We start from the raw sequence: 23,353 nt of genomic DNA, 5'->3' as shown, positions 1-23,353 counted from the left end.
CAAAGCTAAAGTAATTGCAGGCTACCTGTCTCTCATCTTAACACTTTAAAAAGGGCATGCAGCAGACTGCCTCAAGTGACAGTGTTTACTGATGTTAAGGTGATCTGAAAAGAGAATTACCCCATTTTTCTGATCTGACTGCTATTTAACTGGTTCTGCTTCTCCTCTTACTATTTTTCAGTCAAGACTAGGAGCAAAGATAACTATGTCTTATGCTGCCTGGTAGCTCACGTATTCAGAGAAATTAAAATGGACAGGGCAGTGGCAACCACATGAAATTCCCAGTGAAACCTGCAGAAAAGCCACAGTGCAGTGCTCAGTTATTTGAATATACACTTCAGGAGCACCTATGTTTGGGTCAGGGTTTGAGGAACTTCAGGCCTCTGTAACAGAGCACAGAATTTTCCATCTGCTCTCCCCATGTTGAAATTACTCCTCCCATTCCTCATTTTATTGTGGTTGTTAAGTGGCTTTTGAGCTGTGCAATACACACATGAAGAGCCACTCCAAACACACTGTGTTTCTAATGTACATACATGAGAGGGCATTAAGCCCGTCTTCAACCCAGCGTGGAGAGACTGAAACCAATGATTGAGTTTGCTCACAAATTTTCAGGGCAGACAGATTTGGCCTTTTTCCCAGGGTAAATTTCTATGAGCACTCAGGGGTTTACAGCAACAACTCCAGTGACATCCCTCGTGCTGCCTTCACCATGTAAATACATTTGGAGACACACAACACAGCTGCTACTGTTTGTAAATGTCATAAACCAGTATTCGGTGCAATAATGATGGACCATACACACATGGATGGGTCAGCCCAACTTGTCCACAAAATCCTAGAACAAACAAAAAGGGTGACAGCCCCCAAACAGTGAATGTACTGCAGCAGTCTTCCACTAGCACACATGGAAAAAAAAACAGTTGACCCATGATTTTTATGGTAGTTGCAATGAAATCCAGAGAAGTTTCTCATTTGCTCACCAAATTAACTACCTGCTCCCAGGAAGTAGAATTTAGAGCAGCTGTTGATGCAAATGTAGTAGAGAACCATTCAAGGCAGATGATACAGTTCCTCTCTGCATGTCTGTTACTTCAAGTACAACATTTTGGACAGTCTGAAGACTTTCTGTGGAATGAATCTCCAAAGGACTGGTTAATAAAATATCCCAAACCACCTCCTTTCAGTCACTTTCATAATTTCCCTAAAACATTTAACACTCACAGCATGCAAATACTCCAGAGAGTAAGGTTTATTTTTCATCTGAGGTCTAATTCTGCTCCTAAAGAAATAAATTTTCATCTATCCCCTGAGTAGTGCAAGCTCAGATACATTTAGATTGATGTAATCTACACAGACATAGCATTTTGTGCGTTTGCTTTCTCTTTGGTTTTGACTTCAGGCAATTTCGTGCTTTCTAAGTGGAAAGCAAAGCAATATCCATTTCAGAGCTTAAGAGTAAGAAAGAGGTGAGATCCACCTGCAGAACCCTCCTGGCACAGCCCCTCCTGGGACTTGTCTTTGTTAGCCAGTTAATAACTCAATTAGCTGTCCTCAAAGGTCATCAACAGCTTTACTACACAGCGCATTTGCTATTTTCCCAGGCTCTTGGTACAACAGCAGATGGGTTCATGGGTACTGCATAGTGGCTTTACAGCAGAACAAGGAAATTGGGAGATAAACAACCCTGGGCTTGGTGGTTTTGTGCACTGGTGTTTTTGTGCTTCTAGTAAATACAGCGTTGGTCATAGAGTTCAACTACTACTTACATCTTCTGAAGCAAGAATAAAGAGTACACAGCCTGTGCTGTAGCAGCACTGTGTGAGGTGCAAATGCTACAGAGGGGTCACAAGAAATGTGAGATGTGACCTAACAGGGATGATCTAAACCTCTGCTGCAGCCACAGCCACGTAACTCTGCTTGGCTGTTATGGAAATTTCTCACAGCCTGAACTGACTACTTAGTCCAGGAAATCCTTGATTATATTTAAACCTGAAACTATCTGTGACCCAGCACTGTCTAAAGTGTGAAGTCTGATTATGAACAATTATTAAAAACCATTCTCACAAAATAGGATTTGACTTGCACACTTTGTGGCTTTCAGTGAAACGATGCACATACAAACATAAAAGCAAAAGCTGAAGGCAAGTCTGATTTCCCCTCGTTTATCATTATTTTCAAACCAGCTTCTCCCACATACATTGTAAATTATAGGGAAAATATTGCTTTAGAAATACCCAAAAGCACAAGACCAAAACCTGGTATCTTCTACTCTTACTCAGAAGGTTCTCCAGCACCTCTTAAGACTGTTAGGGAACAGGATGCCAGAAAGCAGAAAAGCAGTCATGTTCAGCACATTCTGGCCAGCAGCTCAGCAGCAAAACTCAGCTCTTCCCCAGTCTTCCTTTCTTAGATTCTTCCTTTGTATTTTCCCAGAGACCATCTTTGGCAGTTGTTGCACAAACTCCAACTTGTCTGTAAAGAAATAACAATACTCAGCAGTTTGACAGAACTTCCAGCTTAATTCCAAGCTGTGTTCCTTTTCTGTGGCAAGCCTGTGATTTTAAAAGCTACAAGCTCTTCTGAGGACGAAGCAGGCTGGCAGCATACCCATTGCTCAATAAAGAGTGACTTTTAAAAGAAGCAGAGTTCATCACTTGGGTCACTCAGCAATTCTTCAAACCACTTGTGCGGGACAATCTCACCCCACTGAATTTGAGCACAACTTGGGAAAGGGGGCTACTAAGAGGCTTTATTTGCTTGCTGGAAACCCTGGCCAGTGAGGCAGAGCTCACTGGACACTCCGGCACACACCCCCAACAGAAATGTTTTGATTCACCTGTTTGTTTCTTCTTTTATTTTCCTGGTCAAGTTCAGGTTTTGACATGATTTAGTGATGGACTTGGCAGTGCTGGGGTAATGATTGGACTTGATGATCCTAAAGGTCTTTTTCAATCTAGTTGGATCTATGATTACAAAACTGCACTAACATGTTGGTGAGTCTGAAAGACCCAGTGTATAGACTAAGAAGTCTGTGACTGCATGTCCTGGGTTCAGCAGTAGCAGTCATGTTTCTCCTTCTTGGTAGCTGGTGCAGTGCAGTGTTTTGACTTTCAGCTCGGGAACAGAACTGATAGCGATGTTTTGGTTTGGCCAAGGACTTTGTGAGCCTCATGCTCTGCCAGGGAGGAGGGGAAGCCAGGAGGAAGCAGAGACAGGACACCTGATCCAAACTGACCAAAGAGGTATTCCATACCACAGCACATCATGCCCAGGATGTAACTGGGAGTTAGCCGGAAGGGCTGGGAGTCTGCAGGGTTGGAGGAGGTATCGGTCGGAGCTTGGTCGGGCTTGGGGGGCGAGTTATCGGTCAGCTGGTGGTGAGGTGTTGTATTCTCTTCCCTTGTTATTTCCTTTATCATTATTATCACTGGTGGTAGCAGTAGTGATTTGTGTTATACCTTAGTTACTAAACTGTTCTTATCTCAACCCGTGGGAGTTGCGTTCTTTTCGATTCTCCTCTCCGTCCCTCCGAGAGCAGGGGGAGGGCAAGAAAGGGGGGGAAGTGAGCGAACGAATTACCTGACTGGGTTTAAACCACGACACTGCACCAGACAGGAAATCTCCTGTGTGAGACCTTCCCTGCTGTAATGAGCAATTCAAACCACTAGAACAGGGCTCAGAGGAAAATCTCACCATACCCATTTAAAACCCAACACAGACCAGCACCAAAGCCCAAGAATCTTTTCCAGGATTACAGTTTTAAGATTGCTTTAAAAACAATGAATTTCCAGGGTCATAATTAGATTATGTTAAAAAAAATATTACTGACCTAGAATAAATGGATTATGATTACCTCACTTAAAAATGGATTACTTTGCCAGAAAGTACTGACATTTGAAATCTGAATGTGCTTAAAAAGAGTCAGATTCTAAAATGGTGACTGGATTACGTTTTTCGACATGTTTTTATGATTGCACTTAACAGTCTAATCCTATTTCTAGTTATTCTGCTAAAAAAATGGGATTACGTTTAAAATATCCAATGTGTTTTCCCTCTGTTCCAACTGAATCAAGGAGAGAAAAATTAATCTCCCAGAGCAAAGCTGTTACTCAGGAAAAGGGAAGGAAAATTTAAAACCCTCCATCATGGCTGTGGAACCCTGTGCAGAAACTGAGGGAAGCCAAAGGCAGACAGCGAAGTCTTTTCTGAAGACTTTTGGTGGGACCTGGCACATCATTGCTTAGCCAGGTGGGGCTTATCCTTCTTCTCCTGATGAACTATTCATGTTAACTCTGGAGGCCCTGGGGTTCTTTTCAACCTTTCTAGATGCTCCGCTAGTGGAATCTGAGTCCTGCTCCACCTGCACTAGCTGTAGTACTGTTTGCCTTTGCACAGCCCACTGCCACCAGTAATAAGATGTGAAAATCATGCTGAGATTCCCTCAAACCTGCCATACCCCTTGAGCCTGATAATCTGCAACCAGTGCAAACTGTGATAACTGCTGAGGAACTTGACAGGCCAATTGTTGCCAGCTGAGGCTTTCAACCCTCTGTTATAACATCCAAGAATTATCTGTCTCTGTTCAGTTAGTCATTCAAGATGTAAAGAAATGCATTTAATATCTTATAATTGTATTGAATTTGTAGGGTCTGATTCTTTTGTTTAAAATAATCAGGATGAATTTATACTCATAGATACAATTTGATTAGGGAAAGGAACATTTCATTTCCCTGCATATAATCACAGTGAAATCTAATATAGGTTCCTCTGTAGTTTCAACGTAAGAAGACAACATTAGATCCTATCAGGATAGCCCTATGATGTTCAGCTAAGCAGTGTTTGCTCATATAAAGGATGTGTGTTGCTGTCAGATTCTCAATGTTACATTTCAAAACCTGATTAAAAGAAGTTCCAGGAGAAAAAAAGCAAAATTTTACTATACCGAAACATAACCTGACTGTATTTCTTATCTGATTATTAGGGTTGATTAGAGGACTTCTAATTTTAGAGTGTATTGCCAGGAACTACCTGTATATTGAGAACTCTGTGGTACTTGCCTTTCTTGGGTCTTTGTAAGGCGCAGTGCCTTTTTTTCACATGCTGAAGAAGTAACTTTCAGGATCTTGAGACATAAATTCAGGAGACAGAACAATAAAAGCTTTTACCACCTAAAGGGGAGAGCTAGAGTAAGGCAAAATTCAGCAGTCACTAACTTGATGAATAATGGTCAATAGAAAAACTAAGACGAGTAACACAATTTTCTACAATCAAATCTCTTTCAAACTCATAGAAATACAAGTTTCCAAGCCGGATGCTGGACAACTTACTGGTTTTTATCATTTGTTGAGTTCCAGAAATGGGCTTTAAAACAGCACAGTGGCATTCCCAGCAAGACAGGAATCCTTCACTGGTGGTTAGGCAGGCATGTCATGTCCTCAGTGTTAAAGAACAGGAGTGACTTAGATAAGCCATATTTACTTAATGATCTTCCTAAGAATAGGTAGGGTACTTTGCTTCAAGCTATAGGATCTCACTGGAATACAGAGAAGGCATTAGTGTGGGTGCCCCTAATTTTTCTGAAATCAAACGGAAGTTAGATTCCTCTTTTGTATGTATTTTAAATACATACAAAAATGTATTTGAAAATGCCAGTCTACATCTTTACAATGTTTATACAAGCCAGTATTTCCCTCATGGACACAGCTATTTCTCAACACACATATATGTTAGATGTTTTATGTAGCTCCAACAAGCAAACACTAAGCAAAAATCAGAGAGACAGTGACACCATTATTTGGTGGAAGCAGAGCATGCCTCAGGATAGTTTACAGTGCAGAGGGAGATTTCAGTACTCATTTTGATGAAAAAGAATCTGTGGTGTTACAGAGAGATGTGACTTGCCCTAGATCAATCCTCGTGTCTGTGCGTGGTACAAAAAACTGAATGTGTTTTTGAATTTTCACTCTACCAAGAGCACTGTCTCCCACCAGGCATTAACAACGCACCTATACAACAGCTTTTGCTTTTGATAACACACTTTTTATTCTTACATTTAAAATAGTTTCTGTGTCATCTGTAGCTAGCCACGTGAAAAGAGGCATGATCCCTGAATCTATGGAGAAAATGAGGTAGAAGGGTCAAATTTTATCCAGCCTGTATCAGACCCCATAATGTATCAGAGGAATACAAATTCCCCCAAAGCTTAGTAATGATGAGAAAATTACAAATGAAGCATTTAATAGGAAAAAAGAATTTGCAAATGGGGCTAAGCAGATGGAGACATTGTCAATTTACATAATCCTCTTTTCGTTCATTAACAGGCCTGATTCTTTAACGGATCTCTCAGGAGTGTAGCTTCATGTCACCGAGTAGGAGAGGTTTACCTTTAATGTTATTTTGCTGCAGATCATAAATATGTAAAGGAAAAAAAACAACCCGTGGAAGTATTTAAAATGATTAAAGGAAGCACACAAAGTCCTCTCTGCTTCCTTCAAATTTCTGTTATTTCATTTACTAAGAAAATAATGCTTTCTATCCAGAACTAGCCCATCTGACCATAATAACAGGCAATGAGGTTTAAACAATCTAGCTATGAATGCCTGTCCCCCTGCCCAACAAATAACCTCACCTCTGCACTTGCCTGCACTTGCCTAGGAAGTATCACAGGGAAACAAAAACTGAGCTTTTATGAAAGCATCATAAAGGGCTAAGATAAGAATTTTTTGGAAACATACCCATATGCTGTATCACCCACTGGAAGCAAGTGAAATAAATACCCTGAATTAGAGGTGAAGTGTGTTACCTCCTCTGATTAAGCCCATTTATCTGCAATGTGTGGCACTCACAGAGGGCTTAAAAAAGGAGAGGTCTGGTGCTTGCAGCTTCCTTATCTCTAGGGAAACCTGATTCAGAGTATGGAGCTGTTTAGAGCATGGGCTTCTTGGCAGACAGAGCTGCTAGACCCAGATTTGACCACAAGCTTATTTTGTTCACTTTTCTTCTGGCAGAATCACATTAAATTTTTTCTCTCATGGTGGATTTTCTACGCTCACTAGAAGCGTGTGAGATTGTGCTTGAAGATAACTTTGTTTTGGATTTTAGGACTGCAAAGGAATCCCTTAAGAAACAAGCAGCTGCTGGACTCTGTTGCTCTGCCACAGCTGATGAAACTCAGACACTGATGGTGAGTTTTGATCTGCATCTTAAATCTAACACTTGAATGTAATGGCCAAACTTGGCTAATTACCCCTTCTGTAATTGACTTTTTAATAATGAACCCTTCTCACACAGATATGATTACATCCATTTCATTTATAAATTGTGTTCTTTTTTATTCTTAGAGGGGGACAGATCAAGTATTAGCATAATAATTGCCTTATGAATAACTAAACCCAAACTCACCTCATGGCTGCACCTTTATTCCAACTTCTTGTATGCTGGAAAGGAGATGAAGTTGTAGATCACTTATAAAATGCTCCTGCTCAATGGACTGGCTAAAAGTCAGTCATGTAAAGGGCATGCAAAGTCATAAAATCACCATCCAGCAAGTCTGCAAGACCAGGTTCCAAACACATTCTGGAAATGTATGAAGGATCTCTAGGCATAAAACTAAATATTAACTTTTTTACTAATGCAAGCAGAACAATTTTATGTGCCAAAATACATGCACCCAACATATATACACACACACAGAGTATACATATACATGCAACATTAAGCATGTACTATGAAGCTGGGCTGTAAGAGGGAAGGCGAGGAGGTCTCAAAGGGAAAGACTAGTCTACTGAAAATTATATTTTTCAGCCAGAATGATGCAATGCAGTCAAGTTTCAAACTTTGTGGCTCCAGAAGAAAGACAGGCTACGGAGATTTACTTTGCTTTCAATTGCTTGTAGCTGCAAGCCTGTGTCTCTGAAATCATTCTGCATGGATCAGAGGAAATATATCAGCAATTCTCTTATTCTGGGCATAGGAGAAGTAGTAAACAAACCATCTACCTTAAACATGAGATAGATCAGCGTACTGGATATTGCTAATAAGAGGTTGCTGTAGCGTGGAGCAGAGCACCTCATAGCCTAGAGCCACAGCAGGTGGCATGAATAACCTTTCAGTCTGCTTGACTTTGACCCTGGACTGTTCATGCAAAAACCTGGGTACTACAGCACAACAGAAACCCAGTTTCTATGGTCAAATGAGGAAGGGATTACTGTAGATGACAGTTCTAGCATTGAAGCCTGGAGCACATTATTCCAATGAGACACACTAGAATTTAGAGAGTCATAACCCCACTGAAATCAGTGGTAAAACTCCAGTCTTCAGTGTGGTAGTTCGATTCAGACCTTTTCTTTTAAGGTTCTGAATCCCAACTCTGAATTCAGTTGCTTGATTTTAGGTCCTTAAATTTGGTAAGGGGAAAAAAACCACAAAACTTCCTAATTCTCAGACATCACTGGAGTTTAACTGCCCAAACAGCTAACTGCAGGTACAAGGGGAGTTTCCAGGTGCTCTGAATTCCAGTTTGTACACTTGTTCATCATTCCACTTTTTGCAGCCTTTTTTTTTTTTTGTCTACTTTTTTGTTGCTTTTAAACACTTTTCTGTTTAAAACCAAGCAGAAAGATCTAGGAGATGTAGAGTCCTTGGAAGGCCCAACAGTACATGGCTGTTAAAGGAAACTGAATTGGGTACAGAAAAGACCTTGAGGCAGCAACAAGTGACATGGACAAACAAGTGCCTTGAAGAAACTAATGATCAGTTTTATAATAATATAATCTAATGCTCCTAGAAAACTCAGGAGTGAAAGAGTGTTTTAAAGCTTCTCTGTAACATTAAAAATTCAAAAAAATGAAGCTACTGTCAAAAAGAGTGATGTAAATGTATTTATTGACAATTACTTTTATTTCAAGCAGTTGGTAGTACAGAAATTGTTCTAGTGACAGAAGCATTTACTCTCAAGAAATAAAATGTTTTCATTTCTCAAGATTAGAATGCTCCAAATCCCACTCTACAGCTGCAGCAGACACAGAACTCCAGAAGTGAGACACAACTGTAAAACCCCTTCTTTCTTACCTAGAGATGCTATTGTTACCCAGCAATTTCTTCTTACTTAATGAACATAAGAGGACTCTAAGGCTGGAGATGCTTTTGTTAAATAATAAAAAATTTGTGCCATAAAATGAAATTCAAAAAACAAAAAAAAATACCCCACAAAACCCCAGGATGAATAGCTAAGAACTGATACTACCTTGAAGTCTGTACCACTATTGCATGTGCCACTGTAAGAAGTAAGGGTCTGCACACTTCGTACATGCTTATTCATAAAGTTCAGAGTTAACTGTTAAAAAATGATGTGATCATCCAAAGCAGACCAAGGAATGTTTTTCACTGGTTTCACCCCTAAGTGACTGCAGAAATAGACTGGTCCTGTAGCAAGTGTCTACTATGGCAAAGAACCATGGTTTGTTTTATAAATTGGGTCACCTGCCCAACAACAAGGGCATCTCTTGTCAAGCAGAGCTGCAGGCATAACATAGCCTAACCTATACCAATTCTGTTCTAGTCTAGTCTAGTGTAGTCCATTTCACTCAGTTCCATTCCATTCCCTACGCTCAACCTGAGCTCAATAACAGTGACACTGATTTCTCTTCAATGTCAGGGGTTTTCAGCTACAAAAGCACTTTCAGGGACACAAATCACAAAGCTTTCATGCAGAAACAAGATTTTATTTTATTATTCCATTTGATTTTGGTTTGGTTTCTTATATTTTATCTTCTTTTAGAATCATTACATCCTAGAATCATAGACTAGTTAGGGTTGGAGAGGACTTCAAGAGCACCTAGTTCCAGCTGCCCTGCAATTTTCAGGGACGCCTCACACAAGAAACATGTCCCACAAGGCTCGGTGCAGCCTGGTCTTATACCTTGCTAGGAGATATCACCCAAGGGTCTGTGCAATGCGGTGGTGTTGTGTACATCGCCATGGGAAGGAGTACACACAGCTTCTTTAGGCAACCTGTTCCAGTGCCTCAGCACCCTGACAGCACCCTGACACTTCTTCCTTACATCCAGACTGAAAGTTTTATATTATTATTTATGAGCATTGTCGTTGACCACACACAAATGTGCAAGAAGCAGCAGGTGTGTGGTAGCATGGGGTATTTCTCAAAGCGTGACACCTATAGATGATAAACACACAATTGAGTTCCAACACTTGCTTGTTTGCTGTGCTTCTTGGCCAGGGATGCATGAAAAGTGCTCTCATGCCTGCCTGCTGCTGCTGTTGCAAGCAGCGAGAGCTGGAGAGTGACAGCTGCTGATGGGGCAGCAAGGTTGGAGCCCTCCCAGGCACAGGCTGCTGTGCAGAAGCAAGAACCCCCAGGGAGATGGAGCTAAGGGAAGAGCAGAGCTTGCTCCCCCTCCAAGCTTGCACTGGGCAATGGAGCCAAAGAGAGTCAGGACACGAGAGTGCCTTGGAGGTGCGAGAGCAGCAGGCAAGAACCAAGGCCAAAGGGGAAGCCTGACAAAGGGATGTGCTCAGTGTTCCAGAGGACAAGCAGCAACACCCGGGGAATACCCTGGGAGGCCAGAAAGCTTCCTCCCCCCCGCATGCAGGGCATGAGGGCCACCTGCATGGAGCACGAGCAGCAACCTTTGGTCCCAATAGCCCAAAGGAACCCCATGAAGGGGCTGTGCTTGGCTGCGGAGAAAGGCAAAAAACCCCTGGGGACACTTGCAGGTCCTCCGTGGGGAAAAAAAGCCTTCCCCCCCCAGCTGCAGGACACAAGGGGCCACCTTTGTGGTGGATGAGCAGCAGGCAGTAACCCAGCAGAATGGACCAGAGGAGCCAGGACAAGTGGTCCTGGTCGATGCTCAGAGGAAGGCAAAAAACCGTCGGGGACCAATGCCAGTCTGCCCCGGGGGAAAATTCTTTCCTGACCCCAGTGCTGGCGATTGGCTGTCCCTGAGCATGTGAGCAAGACCTGCTCCTGGTCCATAGGCTGGTCACATCCCCCAGGAGATACCCAAGCCCAATTCTCCCTCAACCTGCAGTCACCTCACGGGCTTCTGAGAGAAGCACCAGGATCCCTGGAAACACCTCTGCATCCTATTTCTTACAGCTGCTGCCCCTGGCTCTGTGACAGATGAGGATGGTGAGCTCTACAGTGCTCCTCAAGAACATATTCCTATGCTCTGGCCATGGCTATCCAGCTGAAAAGGATTGCTATCCCTCCCATGAGGGATAGCTGTTTCAGCCAGGAGCTGGCCTTGCAGCTGAGAACCTCCAGCAGCCTCCACCAGCAGCTGCCCTTCCTGCCTGAGGTCCCTGTAGCTAACTCCAGAAGCTCAAGGGCTTCCTCTGGGATGTCTTAGGGCTGCCCCTGCCACCTCTGCCAGGGGACACAGGAGGCTGTTCTCTTTTATCCTATCTCGGGGCATTGTGGCTGCTGCATTGCCAGGTGCTGGCACAGAATGGAATGGAATGGAGAGGAATGGCATGGAATGGAATGGAACGGAGTGGAGGGGGGAGTTTTGTCCATTGTATGCAAACATTGGAACAGAGGGGAACAATGAAGCCACTTCTGCATGGACATTATTCGTGGATAAAGCACAGGAGAAGCTAGCACTGCTTATCATCAAGACATGCATTAATCAAGAAAGGTTTATGAAGGTCATATGGTGATATCAATAAAGAGGAGTCTTTCCATCTTCAATAAGTGATAGGAGGGCTGCATTCAGATTAAACACACTGCATTTAAGTACAGAGCATTTAAACCACTCAAATCCATTTCTGCCTTTTCTGCAGCTTCGAGCTAGACAACCGACAATCAGCAATCTCTCTTCACTCATCCTGAATGCTATCTAAAAGAGATGGGTCACCAGCCAAATTCTGGTGAACCTGTGGACATTTGGGACTAGAATGGAGTTGTATCATTTGTTCCCTTTTCCAGCAGTGCTTCAGGAACTGAAACAGTGGTACTGACACTTTGGAAGCAGGTGCAAACATCACATCTTGGTGTTATCTATAGCTTCTGATACTCAGGCATTTAACAAAACAGAGGAAGGCAATTACATCAGGGAAATGTGTAATTCATTAATGGAATGAAAGAAGTTCTGTTAATTTCCAAACAGTGCTACATCTGTCCCCACTCTTTCTTTCTTAATTCATTCCTCTTGATCTTCCCAGTGACTGTTTTTGGCAGCTCTTGGACAAATTCCACCTAAATAAAAAAAGACAGACAACAATGTAGCAAGTTCCACAGAGTTGATTTTCCAAGACTAGCTCTTAGCATATGCAGAAAACTAAGAGGACTCCTGTCAGTAAGAACAGCTTGCCTAAAGGATCAAGTCCAAGCCAAATCAAAGCAGTGTATTATGCCATTTGTCAAACTGTTTCTTTGGCTACCTAGATGGCCAAAGACCTGTGTAGCTGCCTCCCAACTAACCGAGTACTGCAGCATCAGTACTGTAACAGAAGGATGAATACCTAAATGGTATCAGAAGTCAGAGACAAATGATAGAAGAAGAAAGAGATATTATGGTCTTTAGTTCCTATGAGTTCTGCACAAGTGAACTAGGGCACTGCTAGTAGCTCTTCTCCTGTAGGGCTGGGATAACTGAGAAACACCAAGTGTATCCTCCTGGGCTTTTATCTTACATATTAACTGTGAGAAGCAGTAGATAAAAACTTATTCAGACTCAGTCAGATACTACCCTAAAGTCACTAGAGAGTGCTCAGTTGAAGATTAAATACAAAATGGAGAATTATAATTGTGAGTCTGACTTAAAATACACAGAGCTAACTAGCATAATATATGAAGCTTAGAAATTTTTGGGAGCTTTAAGCAAACATTTAACTCAAATGCATGAAAACCAAAATAAGCAAATGTTATTTAGGAAAGATTTCCTGGAGCCAGGGCTTTAGCTGAATCTTTGCCACTGTCTCTTTCAGGTCAATCATGAAAATCCAAATAGTAATTCTGTGAGATTTATGGAAGGGTGACCTGGTTGACCATCTCAGAAGCATTTACCTTTCTGGGGTACTTATATGGTGCAGTAGTTTTCTTGACATGCTCCTGTAATTCCCAGGTTAAACTCTCTAAATCAGTGGATGAAAAAGCTGGGGAAAGGACCACAAATGCTTTCACAACCTGTAAGAAATTGTCAATGGAAGTGATCTAACACCATTTATTTTTAAAAGCTCATACACAAGTTACCAGTGAACAGTACTGCTCAGTCTCATGACATGCAAAAGGGAGGAGCAGAGAAACCAGCACGATGTAAGAAATGGCTGTGTCCAGCTTCTGCACATGTCTCACAGAAGGGAATGTTGAAAGCAGAGTTTTTCTTCTCTCATTACAGAGCAAGAGCACTTGCTCTATCTTATCAGTATGCATCAAGAAGGAGGAGTAATAAAAGGTGCCTCTGCAGAGCTCTCCCTGAAGCTGAGGGACATTTTGTTTCTCTCTGAAGTTCACATGGGGGACAGAAGGCCCATATCATCCCCGCACAGCACTGTGCTTTCTAATGCCAGTTACAGTATGCTAGTACAGAATAACTTTGGTTACACCAAGACAGCCAAAAAAGACAATTTCAGTGTATAGACAAGTGCTTAACAACAAGAGGAAAGTAAACATCACTGTAATATTCTCCAGAGAAGATCTTGGGATGAAAATAAACTAAAAGCAAAGGCATGTAAATAAGAAGGGATTTTGTCTGTCATCCCAAACAGGATTATCTGTGATGACACGACTGCCTTAGAGCTGTACATTATTCAGTAAAGGAGGAACTGCCTTATAAAATTACATATTTAAACAAAAATACTGCTTCCCCCACCACTGCTCAGCCATCATTACCTCTCCTCTGAGGTGATCTGGGCTGCTGACAACAGCTGTTTCTACTACTGCTGGGTGTTCTATCAGGGCATTCTCTACTTCAAAAGGCCCAATGCGATATCTAGGTAAGGAAAAAAAAAAAGTAGGATTTGTCTTTATGAGCTGGAAAACCAGTACCAAATGGGTTTTTAATGTTCATATTGCAGAAGAAACCCAAAACAAACCAACAACCAACTACAGAAACCTCAGGCAGAATGGGAAGGTTTGCTGTGTTAAAAGGTAGGAGCATTTCATGGTGGTCATGTAGTAGAGGACTGCTGAGGCTCTCCCATCTCTCCCCTTTCCTTGCGGCTCCTACACTGGAGCTCCATCTCAACCTGATAGCTGGGGTCTGTAGTACCAGCCAATGTCATGTTATGGTATCACATCATACAACATAAAATTGTTTCATTCCACCACGCTAAAAATAAAACATTTCAAATGTTCTTTTGATAGCAATGTCCTTCAATTTTAGTTAAAAACCCAAACTAGATTAAAATCCCTCCTCTGTCAATGGCAGTCTTCACTTCTTGTTGAAACAGACAAGATGTTGCAGGTGAAATTGACAGAGATGCCACTGACATCACCAAGATGGTACTGCAAGTCTATGAAAAGTTAATAATAAAAGCAAGTGTTCCTAAATCAAAGGTCAATGCATTCATCACAGAATTATCATGTCAGAAGCTCACGAGGAACACAACATGTAAGATTATACAATGGCAGATTTTGAAAGGAAGTGTGCAAACTGACCCTGAAGAAATGATGATGTCATCATCTCTTCCAATGAACTGAAAATATCCATCTTCATCCACAGTCCCTCTGTCTCCAGTGACATAAAAATCCCCACGTTCAGTTTCTGCGGTTTTCTTAGGGTTATCCTCAAAGTGGTTTACAAACAGTAGTTTAGATTTTGAACATGCACTACCTACACATTGTGCTATAACACACGTAACATTAAATGCACTGAAACTTAATTTTTCAGTCAAGAATGTTCAAGAATTTTACTGGTATTGCTATAAAATTTTAACTCAATCTTCAGCAAACTCTTCCATTTTCTAACATCCATCAATCCAAACAAAGAAATTACTCTGGTGATAAATAATAAACTGGCGAAAAATATTCAACCTTTTGAGCCACTATGCTCAACTGGACAGATCAGTGGTGGTGTGAATAAAATGAAGTCCTTACTACATATCCAGAGAAAAAACCAAGTGGTTTTATAGGTTTGCTTCTGACAGCAATTTCCCCCTGTTGTCCTGGAGGCAGAATATTAGCATTTTTGTCTACAATCTAGAATGAGAAACAACACATATTTTAGTCCAATGGGAAAATCAAACCCAAAACAAACCCAAACCCAACCAAACAAAATACTTGATGAAAGAATTTAAGAGCAGCCAACAAACCTGAACATCATAAAGGGGAGCTGCCTTCCCCATTGATCCAGGTTTAACCTTCATTCCTTTAAAACCAGAGCAGATTATTCCCTGAAAAAATCAAAATTAAATCGATGTTTTACAATAGAAAACAGCTACATTTATATTCAATTCATTAAATGCACTTTCTAGAGTAATTCCAAAGTAAGGAATTAAGATTCATAGGATCCTGCATGTCAGAGCTATGTGGTACAGATAAGCAAAATCAAGAAACTCCCTGAAAGGATACTTTTCCATTATCTGCAAAGAACTAATGCCCTCTGCTAAGCAGTCCCCTTCCTTAAGAGTCAGACTCTGCCCTCTTGCCTGTCCCTGTCTCTTGGGATTTGCTGAAGGACATTTATGGAAATTAGCACATTTCCTCTCAGCAATCCATGTTTCTGGCAGGTTCTGTGAGGAGAGCCATGAAATTGTTTCTTTCAGAGGTTATCGTGGCAAGGGTCTGAGACATAGAAACATCAAGGAAGAAAGAGGCTGTGTTCTTTCAAAACAAACCATGAAAACATCATGCAACAAAAAGGAGTTATAAAGATTTAACAGAACATTGACCCTACAGATGTACCGTTTCAGTCTGCCCATATATTTCATGGATGTCCAGCCCAGTCTTGCTTTTCCACTGCTCCAGAACTTCTGGGTTGAGCGGCTCTCCTCCACTCACGCAGTGCTTCAGGTTCATGAATTTGTAGCTTCACAAGGAGTTAAAAAACAAAAGAAGCAGTATTTCAATCTAGTGGCAAGACAAGGAACATGCAACTATAAACAAATAATACTGGGGAGCTGTTTACTGGGAGAGTTAGTCCCATGAACTGGGGAAATCAGAGGAACCCTGATCCTTCAGCTCCTGATACAGCAAAGTCATCAGTCTGTGCTCAACACTCTGAGTAGTAGTAGTCAGAATTAAACACGCATGAAAAACAAAGTAAATTTTTTGCTGAAGTCAGCTGGGATTTAAGGACATGCTTATAACGAATCACAGAGCAATTTGCTGGGTCAGGGCCCTGACTGCTGACCCTCTGCAGCAGCCCAAGTGGGAAAATGCAAGAGGGGAAGCAGGAACAGTGGCAGGCAGTGGGAAGTGGAGCAGGGGGTGATGTACAACTGCCACAACAAGTCACTCCCTCACAGATATGCTGACACTCACTTTCTAGGATGACACTCCTTCCCAAGGCATGGAAAATTAATTCAGTGATTGAAAATTATGACATTTTCTATGCCAGTCTTTTCATGACGGGTATTTTAAACTAAACTACTACCCTATTTTTGGTCAAACAGCTAGATCTGGGAGATCACTAAAGTTTGGTTTGGATAAATTTGAGTAAACAATTCCTTGACATACCTGGAAACATCATTTTGTACCAGCATGCGGAACAATGTTGGAGCACTAACCAGTGTGTCAATAGGGAATCTGCAGAGAGTCTAGTGAGTTAAACAAGACAGACATATGAAGCTGAGACAAAAAAACTGCGTTTTGGATGTATAGTGAATAGGTAATCTAGAAGGAAAATGTATGCTCCCCTTTCTATGGAAAAGCACCATACACTCTCTGTTGGGTAAGAAACCCTCCTGCAGTTAGTGTAATATGCAGTGATTCACAGGATATTTGGTACGACAAAATCCCGTGCTAACATGTCGATGTGACACCCAGACCACGTAGCTTGGAGCATGGCCAGAATAGGCTCCTCTTTGTCAACATTGTAGGTAAGGTTTTCACTTTCATCTTGGTCAGCATGGGCAGAGGAATGTTTAGGTTTCAGTCTGCATTAATACCAGCCATTAGTGCTGCTTTTGGATGATTTTCATTCACGTGCTCACCAGATATAAGCAAAATGTGTGAATGAAGGGCAGGTTTGGCCTGTTCTGTGTACATCAAAGATGCAAGTAGAGGCTTTATACAACAGACACAGCATCTCAAACACAACAGTCATGAGATCTATAGATGCTGCTAAGAATATATTTTTTTTGTGCCCTTTCTGCAAACTGACACATCTCCATGAGTTTTCCTTACATTTAAGATGACTGCTGATTCAATCCGTGGTAGCTTATGTACAAAGACGCATGATCCGAAAACCCAGGGATCAAAAACAGATGCCAGTGAAGCTACTACCCATCCTGTGTCTGCTGTGCTCCATATCACATCTGAGGGAGTCAAATCCAACCAATACCTGATAGAGCAGAAAAAAATGATCAAAAAGATAATGAAAAATTTATGCTTAACACCTTCACCTAAACTACAAAACTAAAAAAACCCAAAATGTAAAAAAAAACAAAACAAAAAACCAACAAGCACAAGATTTCTCACAAGATACATGTGCACTGTGCGCTCTGAATAAGCTTATTTTATGAGCTAGCCCTAGGATAAAAGGGCACCTAACTATATGCTTGCATAAGTATACGCTCACATGTATCTCATACATATATGATGACATTCATAAGACAGAGTAAGGGGAAGAGAGTAGTATGAATTTCTTTCAATAAAGTCACTTTCCACTAGGTAGGAAGATAGGGCGGAAGCAGCAGCATTGATGGACGCTCTGTTGGACACCGGGTATTTCAGTTCTAAGGCTATGGGACAGGATGATCTGTTCAACCAATATAGACTCTACCTCTGCTCATCTACTCATCACCAAGCATTTTGCAGCCCTAACAGCACAATATATATTGGTTCTTTGCACCAAACCATTTCCAGCTGGTGGCTGTCCTTTGAACCACTCCAAAGAAAGGATAACATCTATTCATTGAAAAATTTGAACACTGGGGGTGATCCTACTGCCCTAGAAATCTGCTGGAGTTTCTAGTCTGATTTTGGAGAGAGAAGGGCTAGAGCCATACATTGGTATTTCTTATTCAGTTATTTTTCATCAGTTCTACTATGCAGCTTTAATTACCCCAAGCTCAACCAGGCTCAGGCCTTTCATACCTTTCACTTAAAAGGGGTCTGAAACCAAGACTACCCTGGGAATGTTCAGTCATCTTTGGAGAACCTGTGGTTCCACTGGTAAAGAAGATAATCATCGAGTCTTGAATCCTTGTTTTGACACAGGAATGGTCAGCAGATTGGTTTCTTTAAAATAGAGAATGCAATAATCAATAATGCAAATAATTCAATGGTTACTTTACATTCAGAATGTAATTAAGTTATTGCATGTTGCAGAACTCCTACCCCAAATAAGCTTCACAGAAGCTTTTCACCAAATCAGACTAAAATAATTTGGAGTTAGACTTCCTCAAAGACAGACTTCCCCTTAAGAACAGGACAGAAACTGCCCAGAACAAGACCACTGTTGGTAAACAATTCTCATGTGTATCAACAATCAAGCTGTCACAATTAACACCTTAATGCTGGCAATTTGGTGTTACAATGAATACTTGTAAATGAGTACTTGTGAAGAACAGGTCTGCCTTCTGCAACATGACTGTAGTGTCTCTAACTCATACTCACTTGTAGAGGTCAGTGAAGTTGAGCCATCCTTCCCTACTGCCTTTGGACACAATTAGCTTGGTTTTCAGAAACTGACACTCAGATGCCACTGAGTCCACAGCAGGAGTCAGTGTGTCACTGGTAATGATGCACTTGGCTTTTGATACCTGGAGTCGATATAATATGTCTTTGGCTGACAACTGGGATATTCCTGGAATTAAGACAATTCCTGGAAGAGCAGTAAAGTTAGTTAGGGATAGCATTTTTCACATCTGATCCTTTTCTGAGAACCTAAACTATAAACTAATCCTAAACTGACCTCTGAGATTAATTTGCCCTGGCATTCCCAAGCCAAACAGTTATAGTGGAATAGTGGAGCTGCTTGTGCTCTCCTGTAAGGAATGAAACATGGACCTCCCTGGTGGCTTCCATGGCTCTTCCCTGACTCCTTTCACCTCCATGCCTGCTGTACAGGCCACTTTTCCCACAGCACCTAGTGCAAATCATCCAAGACTGCCTGCATAGCTAGGATACTCCCTAGATTATTACTTTTTCTTTACAAGCCATACTAAATTCTTGATCCTCTCAACCAATTTGCATTAGCCAGTTTTACCAGTCTCAGATATGCTCACTGACCTGCTCGCATGCAAGCCACAGTTATCAGCCACCATTCTGGAACTCGTGGCAGGATCACAAAAATTCTGTCCCCCTTCTGCAGTCCGCATACTTTAGTCAGTACATTTGCCACTTTCCGAGACAGGAACCCCAGCTCCTCAAAGCTCCACTTCACTTCTTCACCTTCTCCATTTATCCACCAAAAGGCAGGGTTTGATGATCTCTTTCCAGCCTATAAAATACAGGGATCAAACCCCAAAACATTTCTTCTGAAAAAAACATGAAATTATAATGCACAAATATCTGCAAATACTGAGTATCTGCAAGTTTTGAGTATTTCACAACTGGTATATAAACTATTATTTTTTCCTTTGTCCTTAATGGATCAAGCTCAGGTATTTCCAATAAATTCTCCTTTTCTGAGCCAGAAATGTTTACCAGCTAAACTGTTTCCAGTCTCAAGGCCTAGTCTAGACCCTATTTCAGTTTAAACCTTATGGTCAGCATTAATGCTCCTACAAAATAGCAGATAATAGGATATACTTCACATACTACTCCTGATATTCTGGATGAAGTTGTGGAACACTCTTAAACACAAGCAGCACAGACAGAGGACAAAATAAAACAACAGGATGACACAGTGCCAAGAGCAGGAGAGTTAAGTGGTCTTCAACTATAGGGCATCTGGACAAATCCACTTTGGGACAAGGCAATTAAAATATTTGTGTGAGAGTTTTCCCTAGCATGCGATGTTATTGTTATGTTACCTGTATTTTTATGATCTGAATATCTCATATTATAGTATGCAGAAGAAATAAACACAGCCATTCTGAAGTTAAATCAAAGTCCAAAGGGACTTACCAGTGCTTTTTCTACCTATATAGGAAGCACCAAGGATCAGGGACACTTTTAAAATAAAGCAAGAAAGAATGAGATTTTGTATCATTTCCTAATGCAAACGGGTTTTGACAACTGATTTTTTTGATAAAAGAAATACCCAACTTATTTCAAGGAAAATTTCAAATTAAAGTATCTCATCTGCACACCAAAAGATGACTACCTTTTCAGTTTCAGACCATTTGTCCAGTACATCACTTGCAAAGTTGAAGTATTTTGGTATTTCCTGTTTGCCCTGCCTGACAGGCTCGTATTGTGAATATACATCAGATGTGAGCAGCCTGGGGTGTCCATGGAAAGTTCTATTAGGAGGCTTCAAAGTCCACAAAGATTTTAGAGTCTGTAATTTGAACAACAGCTTCATGGCAGAAGAGGATGTACGTAGATGCTATAGACTATATGAAAATTAGCAGAATCGTTGCAGTGAATCCTGCAGCAACAACAAAAGAAAAAAAGAACCTTAAGATTATCCAAAGACAATTCAGTTTGAAGTTATTATTTGAAGTCACTTAGGCTAGTCACAGCCAAACTGATGCTTTTATCAGTTCAATTAGATGTGAACTTCTCCATCCTGCTTTCTTTCATTTTTTACCATCAGCTTTTTAAGGATTTAATGTACTGTACTAATCTGGCTTCTTCCCTGTAACTCAGCAGACTCTTATGGATCTTTGGGGCTGTTAATTGTCCACAACTCTCCTTAGTCAAACACAAATTCAGAGGTTATTGTTTGCAATGCAAGAAGGCTACTGGTTCTTACTCCAAAGCATTCAGTAGCTGATTCTCTATTCCTTTTCCTTCACACGGAGCTGAAGGATGTTTCCAGACTATTTCCATCAAGATTCTCACTGCTTTAGCTTGAATAATTGCTGACTGATATATCCATTCATCACCACATATCTCAGAGAACCTTTGCTTCAGTAATCCCTTACATAGGTCCCCAAATTTTATTTAGACACTTCTACATTTGCTTGCTGTAAATGCCTTCTTCCATCTATACTCCCCATAATGACTCTAAAAGCTCTGAGGTCAAATTATTTTCTTCCTTTCCATTGCACTTCTTTTCTTTCTTTTTATATTACTACTATCATTTTCAACAACCTAGAAGACCGTGCTCAACTCCAAACATTTCAAAGCTATCAAGAGGTTTCTTGTACATGCACATTAAGATTATCAAACATATCTGGGAGAGCCTGCAGTCAGAGCAGGAGCCAGTTGATGATCCTAAAACCTAGGTCTATCTATGCCTTTTTTAACCACAAGCACAGGTTACTAAGTTTAAGGTGAGTAACTGCTGAAATACAGGTTAATTTTCTGTTCTTACAAAGGATGAAGCTATTCACAAAGTAGCGACCATATTATAGGTAAGCTCTCAGCTAAGTTCCTTGCCATGTGGGAAGTTCTGTGGCCTGAACAAAGCTGCAAAGTTTTGCCCTTTGTCCCAAGGTTTAAAGTTTTTTTTTGTATTTCTTTACCTTTTGTCCTGTGCCTTCAACTGTAACCACTTATCGTTACATCTCTGATGCCTGGATCTCAGTTCTGGTCAAATTTTATCCCCTGAGAAAAAGTAAATTATTTAACAGCTCCTTATTCCTTAGCAGAAGCTTTTACAGTAATATTTAATCTGCTTACCAGGTGAATGAACTCAAATACCTAGAACTTGGACAACTTAATCTTTTCAGTGATATCTGACAGCATAATTTTTCCCCCAGAATAGATATGTTGTTAAATCAACAGTAATTCACAGCGTTCTTCATGCTACATTGAGACTGGGGTACAGAAATACTGACCAGTTGTAAATAAACCTGTAAGGAGTAATTTGCTCCAGAGAAACAATCACAGGACATGGATATAAAACTAAGTGTTGTGTCCCTAAGTGTCACCCACTTCAGAATGATGATTATAGAGCAGAAACTTAGACAGTACTTACATTTTACATAGAGTTTTTAAATCAAAACTCTATTAATAGCACCTGGCAGAAAAAATTAATCTAAAAGGATCTTATTAGTGAAAAAAGGTATTTTAAGTATTCCCTAATTACATCCATAGAAAATAGACATTAATTCAGGGGGTTTTTATCATATTTTGGGATAGACATTCTTTTATTTTATTTTTTTTTTCTTACCTGAGGAAACAACTGGCAGTAAAAACAGGTAAGATTTTTGTTAAATGTAACCTTTCTTCGAGGTCATGACCTCCACTGTTAATGCTAAAAACCAATGGATTCACTTTAATTCCTTTAAGAGAAGAACCTAATAACTCTGATTATTCCTTTTAATAACACAGACACTTCTCATTTCTTAGTCTTCTCTGGTTCTACGGTTTAGCTCTAATCTGCAGATTTAAGAGCATTGCAATAACAAAATTTACACAATAGCCTGTGAAGTAAATAGGAGAGAAAGAACATTCAGGAATAGTATTCAAGATTGGAAATGGTATTCGGGACCGGTAGAAAGATGAACATTTTAAATCCAGGATTCCCTAATGATCTATAAAAATTCCATCACAGTTTTTCTGTGACAGCCTTCAGTTTTTAGCACTTTTTCACCAGCAAGCTTACAGGTGAAAATGAAATGAAAAAATTGAGGAAAAGACCGGTAATAGCAAAGACCTCTGAACTGCTGCAAGAATCTGACATTATTTTTCCTAATTTAGTACCATCTGCTGCTTCTCAACCGTCAGCAACACTAGGAATTCAAACAATGTTTTCCTGACCTGTTTGTTGTGGACAGTATAGATGGAGAGCTGGCTGGGTAAATCCTCTTCATTCAGTTCATTCTGCTTTCAGGACCTATGTTTCCCAAACAAGGCACTGTAAAGATTAGCTTTTATCTGAACCTGACAAACATGACATTCTGCCAAAAAGGATTTGGAGTGAAACCCTTTATACTCTTTCTCTTGCTTCTTTTGCAGTAATGAGGACATAGCACAAAACAGATCAGGAAGCATGATTCTTCCTGCGGAGCAACCTTTTTCATGTAATCATTTACACTGTTGTCAATTGTGCATAAATTGCACCTTTACCTAAAGTACTTTGTATCTTCTTTTTTCCCCCACTTTAACCACTTAAGTAGATCACAAATTCATCAAGAAGAAGGTATTAAAGAGCATGTCTTTTTC

At 40.7% G+C, this 23,353-nt stretch overlaps 1 protein-coding gene across 3 annotated transcripts; it reads right to left on the bottom strand.

Annotated features, from left to right (window-relative positions):
- Positions 1–11,626: 11,626 nt before the first annotated feature.
- Positions 11,627–23,289, bottom strand: LOC133279815 (acyl-coenzyme A synthetase ACSM4, mitochondrial-like). Of its 3 annotated transcripts, XM_061473983.1 has the most exons (15): positions 22,949–23,289; positions 21,709–21,790; positions 20,400–20,666; positions 19,361–19,571; positions 18,746–18,953; positions 18,224–18,367; positions 17,312–17,468; positions 16,643–16,722; positions 15,869–15,992; positions 15,277–15,357; positions 15,062–15,163; positions 14,624–14,751; positions 13,856–13,955; positions 13,031–13,150; positions 11,627–12,220 (listed from the first exon to the last, which is right to left on the bottom strand). In XM_061473983.1, the coding sequence occupies exons 3-15, from the start codon at positions 20,598–20,600 to the stop codon at positions 12,134–12,136; spliced, it is 1,743 nt and encodes a 580-aa protein (XP_061329967.1). In that variant the 5' UTR covers positions 20,601–20,666; positions 21,709–21,790; positions 22,949–23,289; the 3' UTR covers positions 11,627–12,133. The 3 variants fall into 3 exon arrangements, with proteins under 3 accessions (XP_061329967.1, XP_061329966.1, XP_061329968.1); XM_061473982.1 differs by lacking the exon at positions 21,709–21,790; XM_061473984.1 differs by lacking the exons at positions 21,709–21,790; positions 22,949–23,289 and adding an exon at positions 22,892–22,909 and having other exon boundaries at positions 20,400–20,576.
- Positions 23,290–23,353: the final 64 nt, after the last annotated feature.

Source organism: Pezoporus flaviventris, unplaced genomic scaffold, assembly GCF_033815535.1.
Source record: "Pezoporus flaviventris isolate CSIRO_AGI_PZ_B2104156 unplaced genomic scaffold, CSIRO_AGI_Pfla_v1 ptg000078l, whole genome shotgun sequence".
NCBI lineage: Eukaryota > Metazoa > Chordata > Aves > Psittaciformes > Psittacidae > Pezoporus > Pezoporus flaviventris.
Note: the sequence above shows the minus strand (reverse complement) of the source record. Positions and strands in the feature narration are given on the sequence as shown.